The sequence below is a fragment of the Monodelphis domestica genome, chromosome 1 (assembly GCF_027887165.1).
Source record: "Monodelphis domestica isolate mMonDom1 chromosome 1, mMonDom1.pri, whole genome shotgun sequence".
Classification (NCBI taxonomy): Eukaryota; Metazoa; Chordata; class Mammalia; order Didelphimorphia; family Didelphidae; genus Monodelphis; species Monodelphis domestica.
The window spans coordinates 684,562,411-684,586,288 of record NC_077227.1 but is presented as its reverse complement, the minus strand read 5'-3'; the positions used below and the strand labels follow the sequence as shown (position 1 = coordinate 684,586,288).

At 33.0% G+C, this 23,878-nt stretch overlaps 1 protein-coding gene across 3 annotated transcripts in view; it reads left to right on the top strand.

Moving 5' to 3' along the window:
• CDH8 (cadherin 8) overlaps positions 1-21,410 on the top strand; it is a 534,859-nt gene extending 513,449 nt beyond the window's left edge. For all 3 annotated transcript variants that reach the window (XM_007477092.3, XM_056799241.1, XM_001364059.4), the window contains 2 exons: positions 18,062-18,313; positions 19,315-21,410. In XM_007477092.3, the coding sequence (XP_007477154.1) occupies positions 18,062-18,313; positions 19,315-19,808 (746 nt within the window). In that variant the 3' untranslated portion in view covers positions 19,809-21,410. The remainder of the gene's footprint in view (positions 1-18,061; positions 18,314-19,314) is intronic.
• The last annotated feature ends 2,468 nt before the right edge of the window (positions 21,411-23,878 follow it).

Genomic DNA, 23,878 nt, shown 5'->3' with positions numbered 1-23,878 from the left:
TCCAAATGTAATGCTTTCTTTTATTGCTTAAGCAAGTTTCTCAATGGCTCTAGACTCATAAACAAATGAAGGTTCTCTAAAGACCAGAAGACATCTAGCTCAAATTTCTCTATATATTCATCTCATGAACCACAGCTTTTATACACACACACACATACATATGTATTTTTGGGGGTGGAATTGGAAAGCAGTCAATGATGCCTTGTCACAGTGGCAATGGCTACAGAATTAAGGAGCACATTGTTAGTGGGAGATGCTACTGAGCCAGTCAATTGGGATTCTCTCTCATTACTTGTGAAGATATTTACTTCACCAATATTTCTGCATCTCAGAGTTGATATGGGACAATATACCAAAAGTGGTTAACACAAAGCAGAGATAGTAGGTGTTTAATGCAGACTTGTACCCTTCCCTCCTTTTCCCCTTCATCTGCAAATGAATACTTGGATGGTGTCTTTGAGCAGTGCAGTATTATCCTGCAAGTTCAAAAAATCCTTTTAATCTCTAATCAATCTTTTAATAATAAATCACAGGATTGTCAGTTTTATGACTTGGAACAGGTCATAGTAATAGCCCATATTTCACTACGCATTCATTAACAACTTTGAGATATTGGTCATTTGTCAACATTTTTCCCAATGAGGAATCTTTTGTTCCTAGAAGTAAAGCACCTTGATGAATGCCCTACAGCTGTTATCTCTTGGGTATTTAATCCAGCTCCAACTCTAGGACCTACCCTCTTTTCTCCACTCTAAATCTCTCTTAGCCTTTTTAAAATAGTCTGAAGGAATATAGCCTAATGATTCTTTCCCTGCTGTTCTCCACCCAGTACCCTTGACCTTGTATCTAGTATACCATCTATGCAATGTGATAATGAGGACAGTTATCAGATCCATTGGAAAGTTAATTAATTCTTAACTCCTCTGATGCTAAATGTTTAGAGGAAATTATTCATTCAGTAAAGCTTTGGTGGAGAATTTACCCTCCAGACACATTGCTGATATCCTAACATACAGCTATTGAATAATTTGGAGTTGTTTTCTTTCTTAAACATTAGCATGAAATCATATTAAATACCCTGGCTATTCCATTTGGGGAAGATTTCAAATGGAAAAAAAAATATTTTGGCTATGTTTTGCTGTTCTGCACAGATACAAATGGAAATACATTCTACTTTCCAGAGTTAGTACTATTTATATTCTGTTTTCTTTGCCTTCAAAGGAAGGAGTTGTTCTTGGTTTCAATATCAGATTTAGTAGAGAAATCAGGTGTTTATTAGATTCCAAAATGAAGATGACAGTAATTTCCCATTTTTTAACAAGTAGAATTCAGAATATTTTATTTATAATAATAGATATTAGTGAATCTTGGTAGCAATATTCCAAAATAAAATACATATTGAGAGGAGGACAAAGAACCCAAATTTAGAAATGTTATATGATGATTCAATCTGCAACTGATGCTATGCCTACCCAAGTTTCCCCTCTTTTTTTTCCTGTCATTATCTCTTTCTGTCTCTCTGACTTGATCTCTGTCTCTTTATATCTCTCTGTGTCTCTGTCTCCTCCCACTCCTGCTTTACTAAAAGGACTCACTAGGTCTTAGTTTGCTTTTTGGCTACTATCTTATATCTCTCTGACCTTTAGCAATCAAATTGAAAAAATTTGTGTGTGAAAAAAAAAATAAAGACAAAAATAATTTTCACTTGATACCTCCACTTTCCTCTAACACTTCCAAACCCCATTTGAATTCAAAATGATTTCTTAATCAGAAGTCCATTTTTTGAATCCTCATTCTTATTGATGCCTCTATAGGATTTAATTATAATTCTTTTTCTCTTCTTTCCACTCAAAGTCTTCATGCTTCTGCTCACTCTTGGTTCTCTTATCTATTTCATTACTCTTCTGTCTCCAGCCATAAATTATCACTCACCATATAGCCTTCAAATGTGGATTTATGCTGAGGATTCTCTACAGAATGTTTCAAACTAGATGGCCTGTATATCTAGTACAAAATAGAATTTATTTTCTTTCTTTCTCAAACAACCCCTCTTCTGAACTTTCCTAGTTTCCTTTAAGGACATCATCATTCTTGTAGTAACCCAGGTTTGTGATGTTAGTGTTATTCTTGACTCTGTTCACTGATCTCACAAATGCAATTAATGCCAATCTTTTCACTTTATATTTAAGGCATCTTACCCTTTTTCTCGGTTCACAACCTCACCATCCTGATTCAGACTCTCATCACCTTTCATCTGGACTATTAAAAGAACTTTTTCACTGATGTCCCTGTGTTAAATCTTTCCCTACTCCAATCCATTCTTCACAGAGTGGCCAAAGTAATTTTCCTAAAGCATAGGTCTAATCATGTAACTCCTTCTTCAATAAACTCCAGTATTTCCCTATTACCTGTATGTTCAAATAAAACACTTCTGTTATGGTGTTTAGGCTTAGAATTTAGCCCTAACTTATCTCTTCATCTTTACTTCAAAATACAACCTTTCATACCTACTTCTAGTTGGCATGATGGCTAAATCCTTGGAACTAAATTGAGGAAGAACTGATTTTATTCTGGAACTCAGACATTTACATTCCCTATGGTCCTGGACAAGTTACTTGACTGCCTATCTTAGTTTCCTCATCCACAAAATGGGAAAAGTAATAGCACTTATTTCTCAGTATTTCTGTGAAGTTGACTTTGAATTCAAATTTTCCTGACTCCAGGTCCACTGTCCTTTCTCCTATACTATCTAACTGTCTAGCAAGATCTATTACTATGTATCTTTTCTATTTCTATATATGCAATAAAGAATAGCATATAAATATGCACATACACATATTCATACATACTTACACATATATAGTTATACATAAATGTATGTATATATTTATAAAGATAGATATTAACATAACTCTTCAAATCTATAATATTAACTTCTTTATTTTGGTCCAGATCTATGAATTTATTGGCATAGTAAACACCTGATGAAGATGTATAGAAACAGATGACCAAGGATTCTACAACTTAGAAAATTCCCAAATGACACTGACTGACTTTCCAAGATCTCATAGCCAGTCTGTTTCAGAGGTGGGAGTTGAATTAAAAAATTCTGGACTGACAGACTGTCACCCTATCCATTACAATTCACTTCCATTTTTTTCCTGCTCAATCCCCATTTCTAGGTATCCTCCCTCCCTTGGGAAAAAAAAAGAAAAAAAAAAGAAAAATATTCTCTCATAAGAAAGAAAAATATTTAAAACCCCAAAACATCAGTCATACGGGTTAGCATAATGCAGTTCCATAGCTGTAGATGTCACCTTAATACTGAGACAAAAGAATTGTATTTCTGGATCTGTTCTTTAGGAACAAAGTTGCTCATTGCATTTAACACAAAATTAATTAGTGTTGTTTTAATGGCATCACCGTAGTCATTGACTGCATTATATTGTTCTCCAGTTTCTACTTTCCTTTCTCCAAATTAATTTCTAAACATCTTCTTTTGTTTCTCAGAATTCCTCATAAACAGCAAATCTTGGTGCACAATTGCATTTGTCATATCTACATATCACCTTTTCTTTCTGCATTCTGCAATTGTTGGTCATTCACTTTGATTCCAATTGAAGGTTAGAATTAAAATATTCAGTTCATAGGTGAGTTCATTTCTTAACATTTTGTTGGTCTGATAACTTGAGCTGTGCTGGCTCAGCCACCAAGAATTTACAGTCTTCACCATGACCTGGAGATTCTTACAAGGAAAATTTTAGTGGACTTTATAGACTCCCTTATGAAGTACTCAGAGAAAATATAAAAATGGCAATTGAAGCAAGTGGCATAGACTCAAAGTATGAGGTCTGGAATAGCCTTTATTTTTTCTGCTGTCACTTTTCTCATTTTAAGGAGGATGAAAGAAATGTTCAGAGTGGTGAAATGATTTGCATTGGATCACATTGAAGCTAGTGCCAGACCACATTGTACTTCCCCCATTCCAGAGTCCCTTGCAAAAGGACTACAATTCACTATCATCGGCCTAAATGTTGGACACTCTAATTCCAATGTATAGAGGTTGGGTGAAGGTAGCAACAAATAAACTGGTGATCTAATTAGGCTGCTTGAAATATCCAATAGCTTGTGGCGTATTTACTGTGGCTTGTATATTGTCACTGAATTATGCAGGAAGTTATAATGGTTCTGGGAGAATCTAGCTTAACAGATTCTTGGTTTTTATTAATTCATTACTGCCTTTCTCTTTCCAATATATTGTACTATTTTAAACACCCATCCTATAGATCTTCCTTTATTGGAGTCACTGCTGCTTCTCCTTAATACTGGATTGTGCACATAGCTGTTTCCCCATGTGTGTGCAACTATTTTCGTTGGCATCTTAAGTTCCATGTTAGATTTCTGTGCTGAATTTGTCATTTATTTATAAAAATGATTATTTAATTAACTCCCTTCCTCCACTCAGATTGTCATCCTAACTAAATAGGCTGCCATTTCACCTTGGCTTTGACCTTCTACTCTCTTGCATTCCATTTGACTCAACCAAGATAATTTGAATTCAATTTGCAAGTAAAATGTCAGGAACCACTTTTCAAAAAGGCATAATATCTACTGATCTCCTCTTCATCCATTAATTTGGTCATAAAAGCAATCACACTTGTCTAGCCTGCGTCTTTATTAAGCCAGGTCCTTTGCCATTTTCCTGCAGGCCTGTCAAACTACGTCTTGTTACTCACAGGAAACAGCTAAATAATTTCAGATAAATGGGGCTGGTACCACACCATTCAGAGAGGTCACTTTGTCACATACATGTCCAAAAACTTCTGGATTTGGGTACCAAAACACAGATGAGCTGTAATGAATTAAGCAACACAGACATATGAAATTAGCCCAATCATAAGAATGATCTAAGTAATTAACTAAGCACTGAGATCAATGTAGACAACTAATGGTTCTTCTTCATACTTGAGGAGTAGTAAAATGGCATCATTATGTTGGATTCAATGTACGATTTATCCAGCTTACCTCAGAAGTCTCTCCCACAAGTTGGACAGAAATATTTGGAATGGAGATATCTCTAAATTTATGCATCTCACATGTATTTTGAGCTATTTCACTCCTATTTTGCTCATAGAGCCCAGTTACTCAGAAGAATTAGGAAAATATGTAGTTAAATCATATCTCAGATATTTACTAGCTGTGTTTCCAGCTTTAATATCTAATATGAATTATTTAATGAATAATATTTATTGATAACAACTAATAAACAACTACTAACAAAGTTCCTTACAATTTAACATTATTATCTCATTTGATTCACACAACAGCCTTCTCAAGAAGGCTAGGCTGGGCTGGTTTATTATCTTTATTTGATTTTTGTTGTTGTTCAGTGGTGTCTGTCATGTCTGACTCTTCATGACCCCATTGGGGGTTTTCTTGGCAAAGACACTGAGTGGCTTGCCATTTTCTTCTCCAGCTAATTTTACAGATGAGGAAACTAAGGAAAAGAGGTTTAAGTGATTTGACCAAAGTCAAATAGCTAGTAAATGTCTAAACAAGATTTGAACTCCCCCAATTCCAAGCCCAGTGTTCAGTCTGTTATGCCATCTAGTACAAGTGTGCAAAACAAGACATAAAAATGGGGAGTTAGTTGTAAAAGGCTGCTCAGTTTTCAAGTGGTATAATAATATTTTTGAACCTAAATCTTCTGAGTTCAAATGCATTATGTCTCTCAAAAGTCATTATTATTCGACATTCTGGTTTCAAGGATATATAATTATCTCATTGTATGTACTCACTCTTCTAATGCAGTTTTCAATGATGTAATGCATAGAGAGAACTTGAAATCTTGACCCAAGTTCACTAACCAACCATATCTCTCACTAGATGTATGCTTTTGTTTGTCTGTTCCTTTCTCTCTAAGGCATAGTTACCTTTTATTAAAAACCATGGGACTGGACTTCATGATTCCCCTGACATCACTGATGTTTTTCATCTTATGAATTTATATTTGACTCAATACAGATATGGTCTTTTTTTTATTTCATTTTTTTAAATTTTCTGGACGCTATTCCCCCCACAAACACTTAGCTAGACTTGTCTACCACCTTATTATGCAGGAATCTAATGTTATTGCCACATGATTATGTTACCATAAAGAAGAATATTTTTAGAGGATAACTGCTATTCAACTAAAAATATTTTGTCAATATTTATTTCTTGATTTCTGATGCTTAGTTTCCCAATAAGTACATGCACATGGTTGTCAACCATACATAGACATTTCCTCCTAGCATATAAAAAATGAAGAATAGGAAGTTTTTTTGGAACCTATCAAATTTTATTTTAAACTGCAGTGAAAAAATTTCTTTCTTGATGTATAAGAAATATGACTTGGTTTGGTATAATGGAAAGAGCACTAGATTTGGACTCAGAGGATATGGATTTTGAATTCTGACTCTGTGACTTACTTTGTGTCAACTTGATCAGTTTACTTGCTGTTCATGAGCCTCTTATCTTACTTTGTCATATTTTTAGAATCTACTTTTATAGTGAATGGGGAGCTCTGTGGTTAAGATGCTGGCAGTTAGATGATTTTTCGAATTTGTTGAATGGATCTTCCTTTAGGACAATATTAAGTTGAGAAAGTTTATAGTAGATAGTTTCTGTGATCAGTTTTCTATCAATCTCATGTCGATATTTTTTAAATTGAAAAAGCCTCTAATATAATTGAGACTATAAAAACTATACTTATAAAAAATGATAAACTCCACAAAGCTGGGAAGAGTGTCTAATAGATTAAATGACAAATTCAGGATTCAAAAAGACTTTAACATAGTAGAACAATGGACCAAGTCTATGAAAATGCAATTTAATAGGGAAAAACATAGAATTATTAATTTAGATTTTAGAAAATCAACTTTATAATCACAACCCAGAAAGTCATGTATATATAATGATTATTCAAAAATAGAAATGATAATTTCATAAAATAACTTAAGTCAATGATATTTAAAGATATTCAAAAAAGCTATTATCAATGTAGGATAATTTAAGAAAGACAGTGTCTAAAGCAAATGGAGTGGACTCATGTCCAGTGTATTCTAGGACATATTGTATTTAGAATAATGTTTTATTTTGGATAAAAAATAGGAAGATCATAATAAACTATATAATATCCAAAAGAGAACTATGACATAGAAAGAGCTAGAAACTATGCCTTACATGGACTGATTAGAATATAGGGTGAAGATGTTTTGCCTGGAGAAGAGAAAATTTTAGAAGACTGATAACAATAATCAATAATAAAAATGGCTGTGATGTGAAATAAAATTATTATTAATTGAGAAGAGAAGAGGGGTAAAGGGGAAAATGAGAACTGTCATCAGTTGTTTCATTTGGCATATGAATTAAAAACTATAGAGTTATTATAAACTCTTCCAACTCTCACATTCTATGATTCTATGATGAGACCGAATATATGGCCATAGAGTTCAGACTTAGATCCAATGGATGGTAGCCTCAAAGAGAAAGATTTAACCTTGATGGAAGGAAAAAATGAAAAAAAAAAGTAGTTGTCCAAAAATATTCACAGGAGACATCTAGTCCTCTTTTATGGAACATTTTCAGGTTGAAATAGTCTCTAATGTCCATGTCTTCCAACTAACATTTATTTCATAATTCTATTATTATTTAAATGAGAAGTTTTGGCTACATTATTTCTCTGCCCTCTCCTAGGTTGAATATTTTGTTTTTGAACACACTGTATCCAAAATTCCCTCCTAGCCCAAGTCCAATTATTGAATCAACTGCAAGGATAGAGAATGCAATGATTTTTAAGCTTGAATGTTCTATTTTTAAGGATTTCTAGTCATTAAAAAATAATTCCTTATGTTGAACTAAAATTTTCTGCTTTTTATCTGTTGCCCTTTGTTCTCAATTCTTCCATCTAATACAATATAGATGATTTCTATTAACTCTTCTATATGACAGTATTTCTGATGTTTTAAAATGAACACTATCTACCAAGATGGATATATTTTATTATCATTCAACAATTTGTAACAACTTGCCCTCCTCCACCAATAGTACCATCCTCCCTCCACCCTCATCCAAAAAAAAAAAAATTAAGCAAAATCTGATGAAGGCTTTGTGACCAATAAATTATTGACATATTTGAGTTTTCATTTCATAAAAGAAAGTAAGAATGAATGTTTAATATCACTTATTACCAATCAACATTGATTGTTGTAGTTAAAAAGCATTGTTTTATTTTAATGCTGTCTAATTACATTTTGTACTTCTATTTCCTGTTCGTGTTTTCCTTTCTCTTTATCTGTCATATGAATTTTCTCCAGTGTATCTGAATTCCTCACAGTGCAATAATATTAACTTATAGTCATATGCTGCAATTTGTTGTCAGTCCCCAATTAATACCTGTATACTTTTTTCTGACTCTTGTTACAAAAAGTGGTTCTATAAGTATTTATGCATTTAAATAGGGCTTTATTTAAATCATTATTTTCTGTGGCTCTTGAAGCTGCTAAATCAAAGGGTATAAGTAATGAGTTTTTTCACCCATTTCTATTTTTTTTTCAGCATTTCTTTATCTCCTTCCAGTTCTACAAAAATTATATTAAGATGTTGTGTCTTTCCTTGGCTTCGACAATGCTTATATCAGATCATTGTTATAGAGTTAGTTGGGAATTTTTAGTTCATCTGATTTAAGCCATTCTTTTTTGCAGATGATAAACTGAGATCGAGAGAAGTTGTGACTTATCCAAGGTATAAATGTTAGATGTGCCCTTTGAAATTAAGTTCTCTGATGACAAATTCAACATTCTTTTCACAGCATATATTGCCTCCTGACTCTTTCTCTTTGTTGCATACTTGTTTTACCCTGGAAATTAATGAAGAAGCTCTCAGAGATTTGCCATCATAAATCGTTTTGTCTTCATTTAATGCATACAATTTTGATTGATGTAAAAAATGTCCCATATTTTCTAATGTGATTTCCTTAGAACTTTATATTAAATTCATAGGGTTTTAAAAAAATGATTTTCTGCTTTTATTGATACCATGCATTTTCTTTGCCTATAAATATTTATACATGAATAAATGTATGTTTGCATATATATATGTATACATAGTTTTATATATGCATGCTTAATTATATTTCCAAAAGTTGACCCTTCATTAAAATCCTTTTATTTTAACTTGTTCACATATGTGGTCTTTATGTTCTAAACTCTACTAAAATTGCTTTTAAATATGCCTTCCTATGCTAATTTTTGATATTTGTTTATAATTTTCTCTCTCTGACTAAACTTCTTATATTTGGCTTTATGGACTATTTATTCATTGTCAAAGAGTATAGTAAAATCCCTCCAATCTTTGTAATCTGAAACTACATTTGTAGCATAGCCATTATTAAATATGTCACCATATATTGCAGGCACCATGTTAAATTCTGGGGATACAAAAAGAGGCAAAAGACAATCTCTGTTGCCTCAGTAAGTGTGCAATTTAATGGAAGTAACAGCATGCAAACAATTACATATGTATATACATATATATATATATATATATATATATATATGTATATACGCACACATAGAGAGAGAGAGAGATGCAAGCTTTAGGCAGAATGCAGCCAGGTGGCTCAGTGGAGAGAGTGCTGAGACAAGTTAGAATCAAGAACACTCCTCATTGTGAGTTCAAATCTGAACTCATACATTTACTAGCTATTTGACCCTGGGCAGGTCACTTCACTGTGCTTACCTCATTTCTTCATATATAAAATGATCTGGACAAGGCAATGGCAAACCACTCCAATATCTTTGCCAAGAAAAACCCTAATGAGTTCACAAAGTGTCAGGCATGACTGAAAAAATGATTCAGCCAATATCAACAGAGAGGATAAATAGATATAATAGAGAGAAGAAACTAGAATTAAGAAGGGACTTAAGGGAGCCAAGGAGGTTAGTAGATAAAATAAAGGAGAAATTGTGTTCAGGGCATGGAGGACAGCCAGAGAAAATGACCAAAGAGACCAACTGTCTTGTTTTAGAATAGTCAATATTCCAGTGTCATTGTTCAAATATTTAGTATATCATTTACTTGAAAAAGCAGTTAGACAACTATTTCTATTTTTGGTTACTTAAGATGTCTGTTTCTTAGTTAATTATTTTTTGTATTTTACATGTTGAAGATACTCATTATTTCTTTTGAACTGTCAATGTTATTGATATAAAATTGTGTATAAAATCTTTTAAGAATTCTATTTTTCCTACTCTTCTATGTATCCACTGCATTCTTTGCAGGAGGCAAAGATATTTTTTCTCCTTTAATCAAAATAACAGATTAATTTTTGTTTGTTTACTTTTTACTAGTGTTTTAAAACAAAGATATTTATTTTTCAGGTCTGTAGACTTTATCTTCAATATTATCACTTTAAATTGCTTTTAAAAATTCTTCTTTAGGTTTGATTATTTGCTTCTTTTCAGTTTTTTAAATTTCCCAATCAATGTATGAATCCTCTCTTATTTTGTAATATTTGTTTTCAGAAATATAAAATTTCTTCTAAGCATTATTTAGCAGTATCCCATAATTCTTGAAATATTATATTATTGTTGCAATTATCTTTAAATATTTATTTATTGCATGTATACTCTTAGATTCTCTCATTTAAGATGTTATCACTGAATCACCTCTTAAGTCAACATATTTTATTTCCACATTTTATTGATTACTAATTTAATGGATTATTATTTATCTGACACATTTCTGATTGTTCTTCCTTTACATATTTATTTATTCATCTTTTTTCCTAATATGATCAATTTTTGTAAATATTATATTCAATGTGGAGAAATATATATAGTTATTGAAAAAATATACCTTTCAAGCCTATTTTCAACCATTTATTCAATGCCATAAGTTCCTTCTTGTTCACATTTCTGCAATTTAACAGTCTTTAAAGAGGAAAGTTAAAATCATTTAGAAATGTTTTGTTACTATTGATTTGCATTTTAGTCAACTTTAACACTAGGAACTCAGTCATGATGCCATGTGTTGCATCAGTGTTTAAAAAAACATATTATTGTTCAATTTATAGTCCCTTTATAGATAATGTATTTCCCTATCTTATATATCTTAAGGGTATCCATCTTTTACTATTGTTTAATCTGAGTTCATGATTTCAAATCCAATATATCAATATCTGAAGAAAAATTTCATCATGTTCTCTGTGGATATGTAACTGCCTTAAAAGTTGTAATATGATTTTCTGATGTATTATATTCATCCTTAAAATTAATAATCATCCCATTCTTCTGGAAAATAATACTGCCACTATCACTATGCCTTCTAGCTTGATTGTCAAAGCTTGATGGTTTGATTTGTAGATAACTTTTTTTTTTAATTTTAATTTCTTTTTATTTGATATGTTAATTTTCCTTATATTTCTCTATTTTAAAAAATTCTCATCTTTTGATATATATTTCAGAAAGTACTTTGTCTTGGAGTTAGTCAATCTTCTTTGCTATAAATTGCTTTGGTCCACATTTGTCTTTTTCATTTTTGACATCTCTATTTTTTGTTCTATTTTCCAAATTTATTTTTTCTTTTAACTTTTTATCCCTTTTAAAGAGTTTTTTAATTTCTTTCATTTGCTCAGTTATTATTTCCAGGATTGTTTTAGTTAAAAATCATTAGCAATTTATCATAGTTATAGAACTTTCCATCCCATTTAAAGACCTTTTTTTTTTTTGCTAACATAGTACTTCATTGCATTTAAGTTTTAACTCTTTTTTTTTTGCTGTCATTATCTGTCAAATTTACTATTCATTTTTTCTCATGTGAAGTCCTGTTTATTGACTATTATCACTCTATTTGGTCTATTTCTTGCTTAGACAAGACTTTTCATTCTTTGAATTACTTTTTCTCCCTTTAGCTTCCGCTCATTGATTTGTTGTTGTTATTTCCTTATTTGGTGGGGTTGCCTTTTGTTTTGTTTTTTTTGGGGGGATGTAGAAGACAACATTTAATTATGACCAATTTTTTACTCATTTGTTTTCTGAAAAGTTTTCTTCCTTTTTATCAAGATGTTAACATGTAAATTCTTTGTGGGCAACTAGTTGTTTCAGTGGATTGAGAGCCATGATTGGAGATAGAAGGTTATCAGTTCAAATCTAGTCTCTGACACTTCCTAGTTGTGTGACCTTTGGTAAGTCACTTAACCTCAATTGGCTAATCCTTATTGCTCTTCTACCTTGGAACCAGTACATAGTATTGACTCTAAGACAGAAGGTGAGGGTTAAAAAAAAAAAGAAATATTAATTTTTTTCAATTAGAGAGTATTTCTGCCTTTATTTTTATATTCTCAGTGCCTGGGAGATTTTTTGATACTTAGTAGGTATATAAATGCTCAATTATTATTTGAATGAGTTTCCAATCTCAGAATATTAACTCTTCTATCCATATTAAATAATGTTAATGATAAAGTATTAAAATTTAATCACTTAAACTGCATTAAGACATTGAAAATTTGGGAATATAATCATACACACAGGCTTATAAACTTACAGACTTACATATGTAATATATGCATATATTCATATTACATATACATATACACATACCTACATATGTGTATTTATATGTATGTATGTATAAATAGGCACAGACATATATATTCTCTAGAACTTAATATTTCTTTAAATAAAGAGAAAACATGTATAAAACATTGATTTAAAACTAGACTTTTGATCCCTTAGAACTTTGAATTTTTGAGTTAAAGTTAAGGCATTTCATGTATTATAGTCTTGTCATTGATATGTGAACAGTACATTCCTATCATTAGATACATCTTGGAAACAAAAAAAACCTTTAAAAATTCAAAAAGTTAGATTCAAAAATTATAAAATACTTCATTGCTTCAACAATCTGATATTTTGTGATTCTGGCACCCCTTGCCACTAATACAAATTTCTTATGACTTCATGGATGGCCTCTAAGAGGTGCTTCACCTGAAAATTCATCAGTCTGTAGGCACTCTATTGTGTAATTAGAAATGTTACCCTAAACTACATTACCCAGGATCCCACTGACTTCCTGTCATTATATACTTCCTGTAGAGAAGGGATAAATTCAGTGTGCATTCCTGCTCTCTCTTTGGTTTCCTATCTGTAGCATTGTGGTGGTGGTAAGAGGGTTTTTTTTTTTTTTAACAGGCAGATTAGCTATGATAGGCACATGGTTGGTTTTATTTTGTTACTTTTTTATTCCTTTACTTCTAATGATCATTAATAAATCTCTTTAAACATATTTAATTATTGAGATTTAATTTTAATTTTTATAGTATTGAGGAACTTTTGTAGACATGGAATTACTTATCCTTAGTTAACTACAATGTTGCCTTTCATAACCATATTTGAATGCTTTCTACTTTTCTGGGACTGAACAGAGCTCCATTTTGCCACAACAGACTGAGGCTCAAGGACCACTATTCTGTAGTCAATCTTTGGGGGAAGATACTTCACAATAAGGACATGAAAACAAGAAAAATCAAGTGCAATTCCTGTATTCCATCTGTGGTTTTAAGTAATAAAGAAGATATTAATAAAATTTCCCAATTAGCAGCTCTGATAATTATATTTGGTCTAGATTCATGGCCCTTAATGGTGGCAGGGGAACACAAATAGAACTTATAATTCAACATTGTTGATTGATGAACAAGAATGACTTACATTCCAAAGGAAATATGCAGTTCTCCAAATATTTTTATAACAACTCAGTGTTAGGTTATGTGTCTACTACCAGTTGTACACTTCTGAAGTACTACTATTCTTAATAGCAATAATAACTCACTCATTATCTCTAAGATTTGGAAAACATCTTTTCTTTAAAGAAGTACTGTAAGGTAAATGACACAGATAATAGGCCAATTTTATTTGAGACTCAGAAAAGTTAAGTGACATTTCTATCTGTGTGTGTGTCTGTGTGAAGAGAGGGGGTAGAGAGATTAGAGAGACAGAGACAGAGAGAGAGAGAGGAAGAGAGACAGAGAGAGACAGAGAGAGAGAGGGGAGAGAGAGTGAGAGAGAGACAGAGAGACAGAGAGAAATAGAAAGGGGAGGGAGGTAGCATGCTGGATCTGATGATATAAATTATTCCTATCATGGACTATCATGTGCAGAAGCATAAAGAAAGGGATGAGATAGAAAGTTTGTATGTGCAGAACAACCTTCCTTCAGCTATTTGAGTACAAACTTCATACCCTTGTAGCACTTCATGACTTTTCTCCTTATTCCCTTCTTTTCTTCTCTTTCTTTTTTTATCCTTACTTTCTGTCTTAGAATCAATACTGTGTATTGTTTCCAAGACTGAAGGGAGATAAGGGCTAGGCAAAGTTAAGTGATTTGCCCAGGGTCACACAGCCAGGAAGTACCAGAGGCTAGATTTGAACCCTGGATTTCCCATCTCTATTCTTCCCTCTCAATCTACCTAGCTACCTCTTTGACCCTAAGCTCATCTTTTCAACAGGAGAGGTATAATCTGTTGCACTAATTCATTTTCCCTGGCTATTGCTGAGATTAAAAACAGACATAAGTTAGCCCACTCACTCTCAAAAACTCTTATTTTCATTCCTCCCCTTCCTGAAAAACAAGTACAACAGTGACAACAACAACAAAATGATCATAACAACCTTGACTTTAGAGAGATTTACAAGAAAGGAAACATACACACACACACACACACACACACACACACACACACACACAGAGTTCTTCCTTTTGGTTGCTTCTCTTAAGCTGAAAGGTAGAAGAATTTGACCTGCCTTTACTGTTAGAAACATCCTCATACTCCCTTTGCAGCCAAGGATAACTCATACTACTACATTCATTCGTAGATTCCCACTTCAGTCTATAAATTATTATTATGGATATGTCAAAAACAGGAATGGGCAAAGATGGCATCTCATACAAATAGTGTCAACTCGCAAAAGTTACCAGCATCGTTACAATTCGTATTAATTATGCTTGAAGAGCAATTCTCATCTTCTGTTTTGAACTATAGCATGTGAAATCTTTTACCAATGTTCCATGCGCTAATTAAATGTGCTCCAATGTGTCACAGACATTCCCCAAATAGAGCACAGCTATTTATTGTCTGCTCTCAGGGACTGTTCCTTGCATGCTGTGTCTGCCTTCTAGGTCATGTAAAATAAAGATACTTGGATCATTGGGTACACCATGGCTTAATATCGTTTGTAGATATCCTTCTTCCCAAAAGCATTGTATAATGGGGCATAACCAAAGGAAATCCATAGAACATATTAAACAAATGAGCACATCATGTCAGGTTGACTGCTGATCAGCAAGGCATTATAGACATGTTTATATTTTAATGGATGTGAAAATCATACTGTTGGCGACTCATTCTTTGAAACTTTAATGCCAGGCGGCATGGCTGATCTAACGACTTTGTTTAACCTCCTCATGATGGAGCATTTGTCAAGGCATTCAAACAGACATCATCCTCACATTTGCCTCCAATGGTTTTTTTTGCCTTTCTTGTTCCAAGTTCTAATCCTTACGTGCTTCCTAGTTTTAATGTGCTTTGGAAATCTGATAGATCTTTGGATTGCCAAGAATGCCTACACATAATTATAACAGGACAATAATAGTTCATATTTATTGTTGATCTGATTTGTGGTTTCCTTGGGAAAAGGGTTGAAGTAGTTTACCATTTCCTTCATCAGCTCATTTTACAGATGAGAAAATTGAAGCAAATGGGGTTAAGTGATTTGCTCAAGGTCACACTGCTAGTAAGCCTCTGAGGCTGGATTTAAATTCAGTTCTTCCTGACTCCAGGCCAGGCACCCTATCCACTGCACCACTTCACTGCTCTAGTTAATATTTGTGCAGCAGGAAAATTTTTCAAAACAATTTACATGCTTTTTCTTATTTGATCCTCACAACAGTTCTGTGAAAATACTCTAGGTACTATATACTCTGTTGCTTCCAATGAAAAGTGCATTTAAGATCTACTCTAAATTTGCTAACTCATGCAAGGAAAGACCCAAGACAACTCCAAGTCTCATAACAAAAATGTTAACCATGACCACAGGAAAAAAAATGGTGAAATCTGAACGCAGATTGAAGCATAGCATTTTCCACTTTCTTTTCTTCATGAATTTTTCTTTTATAAGTAACATGTCTACTTTCACAACATAAGAAATATGGAAAAAATATCTTCTATGACAGCTTGTATAAACCTATAAATTGCCATCTTAGAGAGGGGAAAGGAGAGAGGAAGGGAGAAAGACAGAGAGACAGAGAAGACAGAGAGAAGACAGAGAGAAAGAGAAAAGAGAGAGTGTTAATTGCAAAATGTCAGAAAATGATTATTAAAATTGTACCTACATATGATCTGGAGGAGAAAATATAATAAAAAATAATTTGCTAACTCTGCAGGGTATTAGGATAATAATCGCTTTGCTCATAATGGAGACAAAAGAGTGACAAGCAATATGTAATCTTGGAGGTGTATGTGTTTTCATTCATTAGTTTAGCAGACAGAATACAAACTCCTTGAAGAGAAACCCTATTTCTGTTTCATCTTTATAACCCCAGAACCTATCATAGTGCTGAAATTGCAGATACTTAATAAATGATTTTTTTTATTTTTCTCTTTTAATACTATTAATTTGATTAGCATTAACAAACATGAATATTTCTACATTCAAAGAACAGAAAAAGAGGACCACATATGAAATTGTGAATCTCCATTACATACAGCTTTAAAAATATCTCTGTTTCAAATTTAACATGGGAGTTTGAATACTGCTTTGATTTTCTGGGTCCCATTTTACATTTTTTCTCTTATTTATATTTTTTAAATGATTCATCAATGATCTTTTCTTTCTTGCACTTTTGATATATTATTAACTCTACTTCTTTTCAAAACTCTCCTATTCAAAAAGGAACTAATAAACTTAAAAAATGGATTACCTTCTCTTCCATTCCTTACCACCATCTAAGAAGGTAAAATGAATGAATAAAAGCGATGATGTTCTACAAAAGGCAAGAAGAAACTAAGCAGGGAAATGACAGAATGGAAATGAATGTTCTTTGATGTTAACAGAGAAATTATAAACTAGGACCAAAAGTTAAAAAAAAAAGGAAAGGCAAGAACTTTGGAGCATCACTTTTGAAAAAATAAAAATTCTCTTTGGGTTTGTCAAATATTGGGTTACTTTGGTCATTTACTATTGTGTTTTGATGGCTTAATCTATACTCTATTTTTTTAGCCCATATAGGATTGCTTCAATGGTTTCTGTATTATAATATAGTTGGAGATATAGGACATCTAAGCCACGTTCCTTTATTTTTTTTTCATTAATTCCATTGATATTCTAGGTCTATTGTTCTTCCATATAAATTTTGTTATTTTTTTTCCCTAGCTCTAGAAGATAATTCTTGGGTAGCTTGATTGATATGATGTTGAATAAGTAAATTAATTTAGGAAAAAATGACATTTTTATTATATTGGTTCTGACTACCTGTGAACAATTAATGTTTTTCTATTTGTTTAGAGGTGCCTTTATTTGTGCAAAAAGTGTTTTATAGTTGTGATTATATAATTACTTGGTTTATCTTGCTATGTGGATTCCAGATATCTTATATTGTCTACAGTTCACTTATTTATTTATTTGCTTATTTGTTTGTTTAAAACCTTTACCTTCCATCTTGGAATCAATACTATGTATTGGTTCCAAGGTAGAAGAGTGGTAAGGGCTGGGCAATGGGGTTTAAGTGACTTGTCTAGGGTCACATGGGTAGGAAGTGCCTGAGGTCATATTTGAACCCAGGATCTTCCATCTCTGGGCTTGGCTCTCAATCCACTGAGCCACCTAGCTGCCTCCTATAGTTATTATAAATGGGATTTTTCTATTTCTTGTTATTGAGCTTAACTGGTGTTATAGAGAAATGCTTGTGATTTTTTGTGAATTTATTTTATATCCTGAAACAATTCAAGCTCTCTTGATTTTTTCCAGATAATTCTCTCAGCATTTTGGCAAAACATAGTGGATTCAATCGCCAGAAGCAAGAAGTCTATCTTTTACCAATCATAATCAGTGATAGTGGCAACCCTCCCCTGAGTAGCACCAGCACTCTGACCATTCGAGTCTGTGGTTGCAGCAGTGACGGTGTTGTCCAGTCATGTAATGTTGAAGCTTATGTCCTTCCAATTGGACTCAGTATGGGAGCACTGATAGCTATACTAGCATGCATCATTTTACTACTAGGTATGTATTGTGTTTTATGTTCTGATGACCTAGATTTGAAGTGCTTATAAGTCAATGAAAATAACTTCATTTATCCTCTCATGAAACAAAGTCCACAACTTTGTAATTTTTTAAATTTTGAGATAAATTATTCAATACCTTTCAAAGTTTGAGACAAATGGTCTATATGTGAGATTGGGGAGAAGACAAGAGTATAATTGAGTTATGGAAGGAGTGATCATTGGGTTTTGTGTTCCCAATTAGAATTCTTGGTAATATTGGTAATTCTTGGAATGAAGGTAAAAATCAACTTAGAAATTCAACAGGTTTGACTTTTTATCGTACTGGTAAAATTTACTGGATGGAGATCTCCAATATCATCGATAAAAATTATTTTTTCCACATGTGAAATAACAAAATTAGAAATTAAATCTATTTTTCCAAAATATAATTAATGGACATAAAATACACTATGATTAATACATATACAAAGGAACTATCAAACTATATAAATTAAATGCATATGAGCACATGCCATATCATAAGTAATGACTGCTTCATATGACTTGTCTATGGTATCAAAATGGAAGTTCTATAAACAGATCCCATATCAGTAAAATATGAGAGACAAATCCTATAGTTGGGCTTACTGAAGGCTGGAAGTTTGGAGTGGCACTTACTACTTATGTCTGAAGTTTACATCAGTGCTTTCCTAATCTATGTAACTCTTTCCTATCTGTTAATAGTCTTCTCATATTTCTAACCCCCTCTTCTGTTTCCCTTTGATAGAAAGTTTATTGAAATTACATTAAAGTCTACATATAAGAACCAGAGGTAGAAACTAGTGGGTAATGGCATTCTCCCAGAACCCTGTATCCTGCCTTTTTATCTATCTACTGGAGATTTTTTATTTAATTTAGAAGATAATAAGGAATATGTCTTAGGAAAAATAATCAGTATATTTTTCTTTGATTGTATCTTATTTTGACTAATCTGTTTCCGATCCACTATTTTCCTTTCAGTCATTGTGGTGTTATTTGTAACCCTGAGACGACATAAGAATGAGCCCCTGATTATTAAAGATGATGAAGACGTAAGAGAAAATATCATCCGTTATGATGATGAAGGAGGAGGAGAAGAGGATACCGAAGCTTTTGATATCGCAACTTTACAGAATCCAGATGGGATAAATGGATTTTTGCCTCGGAAGGATATAAAACCTGATCTGCAATTTATGCCCAGGCAAGGGCTTGCACCTGTTCCCAATGGTGTGGATGTTGATGAATTTATTAACGTGAGGCTCCATGAGGCTGATAATGATCCCACAGCTCCACCTTATGACTCCATTCAGATTTATGGCTATGAAGGCCGAGGCTCGGTGGCTGGGTCTCTCAGTTCCCTGGAGTCCTCCACATCAGACTCAGATCAGAATTTTGACTACCTCAGTGAATGGGGTCCTCGTTTTAAAAGACTTGGAGAACTCTACTCAGTTGGAGAAAGTGACAAAGAAACTTGACAGTGGATCATAAACTTCTGAATGAAACTGAAAACTCGTGTAATATTCTAGGGCCATCCCTGTTAGTTACAACCAATGTGGTCATTTGTTTTAGAGGCAAGTTTAGCGCCAGTCATCTATGAAATCAACTACATTGTAATGTTGAACCAAAAAAACAATACAAAAGTATATGTTAGGAGGTTTATAAGTCTTGTGGAGTGTGAAGTAAAGTATGTGGAGTGTCTAGAAGTCTTTGAATATTTGGTACTCACTTGACCACCATGGACATGGAGACTGGGATCTTGGTTAATCTTCAATGTAAGGAATAGAGGAAAAATCAAAACAAATGGTGCTTTTGTAGAGAAATGGACCTGCAGGGATTTTGCTGCTGAATAGTATCATCTGCCAGGGTGTATAAAGTAACATGTTTTTTCCTCAATGCCAACAAAGATCCCACCACCAAAATTTTTAAAGCAATACTTGGTCTTCTGTACAATGCTAGCTATGAGGAGCATTGTTAAGACCTACTAGCTTCTACTGTGCAGTGACCATCCAATTGTATATAATTGTTGGCCCAATAACCACAGACTACTTCTCATCTTTAAATATTGTGTCGAGCCTTAAAATATTCACATGTTCTTAATTCATTCCAGGGAAGGGTGGGGGGAAAGGGTGCACATTCATCGATGGGAGAAGAGAAATCCCATTAAAATAGGTTTGTTTCTAGAAGAAGGATTACTCTTATCTTCCACTTCATCATCTTCCACAAGGACACAAAATGAACTGTATCACAGGATGGATGGACTATATGAGATGGTTGGTTTTATCACTAATGAGTGAATTTATTTGTTTAATCCTTGAAATAAATATTTTATTGATGTCCATTACTGCTTTTATTTATTAAGGTTGGTAATCTATAGATTAAGGGAATATATGAAAAAAAACAAAATTATATCCATTAATAATCCTTTAGATTGTTTTCTATATATATAAAATGAATGTTTAATATATGTACATTTTGATGAGCAGATAAGGCTGATTACAGATGATGTATTTAAAAAAAGGGAAGCTAACAGTCTCCTTTGAGTAGTTGAGCTTTATGTGACTGATAAGGGCAGGAATAACATTTTCCCAGAGAAACTTTTGAACAGTTTTCTATTTTGTTCATAACTCTAGTATTTGGTGTTTTTACTACAAGCACAAACATCTGGAAATATACTGGTTCATGTGAATATTTAAACCCTAGCCTTTTAGAAGCCCACACATTACACAATAAAGTAAAACATGCTTATAGTTCTCCAATGTATTAGAGAAGGAACCAGTTTGTACATAACTTTACTACTTATGTTATTAGCATTTCTTTATCTAATGTTCATGGTTATGCACAGGGGCTTTTGCACTCCAAGACAAGGCAGCACTAGAAGCTGTGAGCATACTCAATTTGTAATGCAAACTTGCCATTTAGAAGTAGAGATTATATAATAAAATTTAAGTATTACATGCAAATCATTTTAATTTTCTACTTTGCTTTGATGCTATATTGTTTGTTTATTTACTCCATGTATTGTATCAAGAGAAACTCCTGTATTGTTTCCTACTTTGTGAAATATATTTTTATAAATACTTCTGGTGTTATCCTTTCTTCCAATCTGGTTGATATCCTCTAACAATGAATCATAAACTGTGAATGGGACTATAGAATTTTTGCAAAAGGATAACCAGTGAATTAAAACGACTGCTTGAGGTATCATAATTACTTGGTAAAAGAACTAGAATTTGAATTTAAGGGTCCAATGAAATTCAACACTTGTCATCCTATATTATACTCCATTATGGCATTAGTATATTCCATTTGTGACTAATATTTCACTGGATTCTATTTTCACATAATTTTGTAGAACAATCTCTCCACTATTTCCCTATGATGGCTCCTTGTGGCATAGAGTTAAGCTATGGTTTTCTGAAGGTTTTGCCTGATTTTTATATATGGTAAAGTTACAAAATATAAGACTTGCTGGTTTACTGTGTACATTCAGCCCATCAGATGATTTTTTTTCAATTGTATCATCCCATGAAGACCCATTTTTAAAGAAAGTGATAGACATGATCTTTATCAGTGGAGGGAGAGTGTCTACTGATAAAGTCACTGATCTAAAGTGTTACCATTGATATATAGTGTGTCTTCTTGGTTCTGAACTTGAGAGTAAAATAATTGGAATAGTGGAGGAAAAAGAATGAACTATTCCCAAACTCCAAAACAATTCAAGTAAAACAAAACACTTATCCAATCAGATTTCAGGCTAAACATAATGTATCCTTGGGAAGGCAAATCTTTATTAATCAGCTTCTGACTACAAGGTGATGCTCTGCATTAAAAATGAAAATCTCAGCAGAGAACGAAATATGACATCCTGATTCCGTGCTGTGATTGAACTGAGTTCTAGGTAAGGTTACCTTTTGGAGAGTGGAGGAGGGTGCTGTGAGCTAAACAGCCCATTACTGTTTATAACTGCAGATGGATGGAAGGTAAGCAGGTTCTTCCAGAGAGTTTTATTATGCACTCCCTTGCTTTGCAGGGCTTCTTTGTAGGGAAGCTCACGAATGTATAACCTTCTGATTGCCTTTTTGATTGAAAGTTCCATCTGAGACCACGGTAGTGCAACCAGTAATAAGATTTCAAAAAATCCCATCACTGGCACTGTAGGAGAGGCGAGCATGACAGAAATCTCATCATTGTCAGTCAAAAAGATAAGGTAACCACTACCGGTGGGTGTCACTTCAAATTGTGCATTTATACAGCTTTTAAACATGAATATCAACAATGAAAAGGGGAAAAATACACAAGCTATTGTTGGGTCCACAAATGGGAACATGCAATTTTCTTTCTTCAAAATGACAGTTTTAATGGAAACAGGTCTAACCTGTGAGAGCAAATAACCTGTAGATAATTTGCATTGGTAATTTATAATAGCACCTCTGACTCCCATTCTCCCTGGAAAAGGGGAAACAGTGGTCCCTTGCCAACTGAATCTTCTTAGAATGAAAGAAATTCATAGAATGGAGAAAGGGGTTGACCTGGCTACGGACAAGTTTAGGAACATTCGTTTAAAATTTTTGCTATGCTGATGATATAAATAATTCTCAAGATTAAAACCATGGCCACCACAGTGAGGATCTGGGATTTGATGAATCTATTTTACCATTCTTGTCTTTGCAGAAAATAGCTCATGCTTAATAATAGGAGCTGACATTTAGGCAGTGCTGTTATAACTGTCAAAGTATTTTATTTGCAACAACCCTATGATATAAGTCATGCAAATACTATTAATCCACTTGGAGGGAACTATTTCAGGCAAGGGAAATGAATTTTCCAAAGTCACAAGTTAGTAAGTGCCAGAGGCAGGATTTGAACTCGAACAAGTCTTCTGACATCTATTAAATTTCCTTTTGATCTATAATGTAAACCATGGCATAAGTGGTCTATCATACAGTGGAAAGGACATTATAAGTCTTTCAAAAGACATTTTCTTCCTCTGAAAAAGCAGTTAAAATAATTGGAAAGAAGAGAACAAGTATAATGTAATTGTGTCCCTTTCAAAGGTGAAGTCAGCTTTTTGATGGTATTATATCAATTCATTTTTTTAAGGAAAGAAGAGACAATGTTTATATATTAGTCATTTAATATATCATAGAAGAAACCATAATAACAGCTTTTCAATCATCAAAAGCTAAGTGGGTAAAATAAAAATAGAATCTTAACTCAGAATAAATAATACTCACTTTTAGAAAGCAAGGAAAATCTGTCTGCTGTGTTTCAATACATAATACCTTCTTCCAGAGAGAGACCATGAAAGCATTCTTATTATCAAGGAATTTGAATTTAGAGACCTCAATGGACATTCTATTTAACCCCTATTTGAAAAGAATCTCTAATCTAAGTGAAGAGGATGTGCAATAGACCAAATGAAACTTGTTTACATTTCATCTCTTACATGCCTTTTGAATTGCATACATTTGGTCATTAATTCATGAGGTATATAACAAGCATCTACTAAATAATGAAATACAGTTGTCTTCCTTTGTCTCTTTAG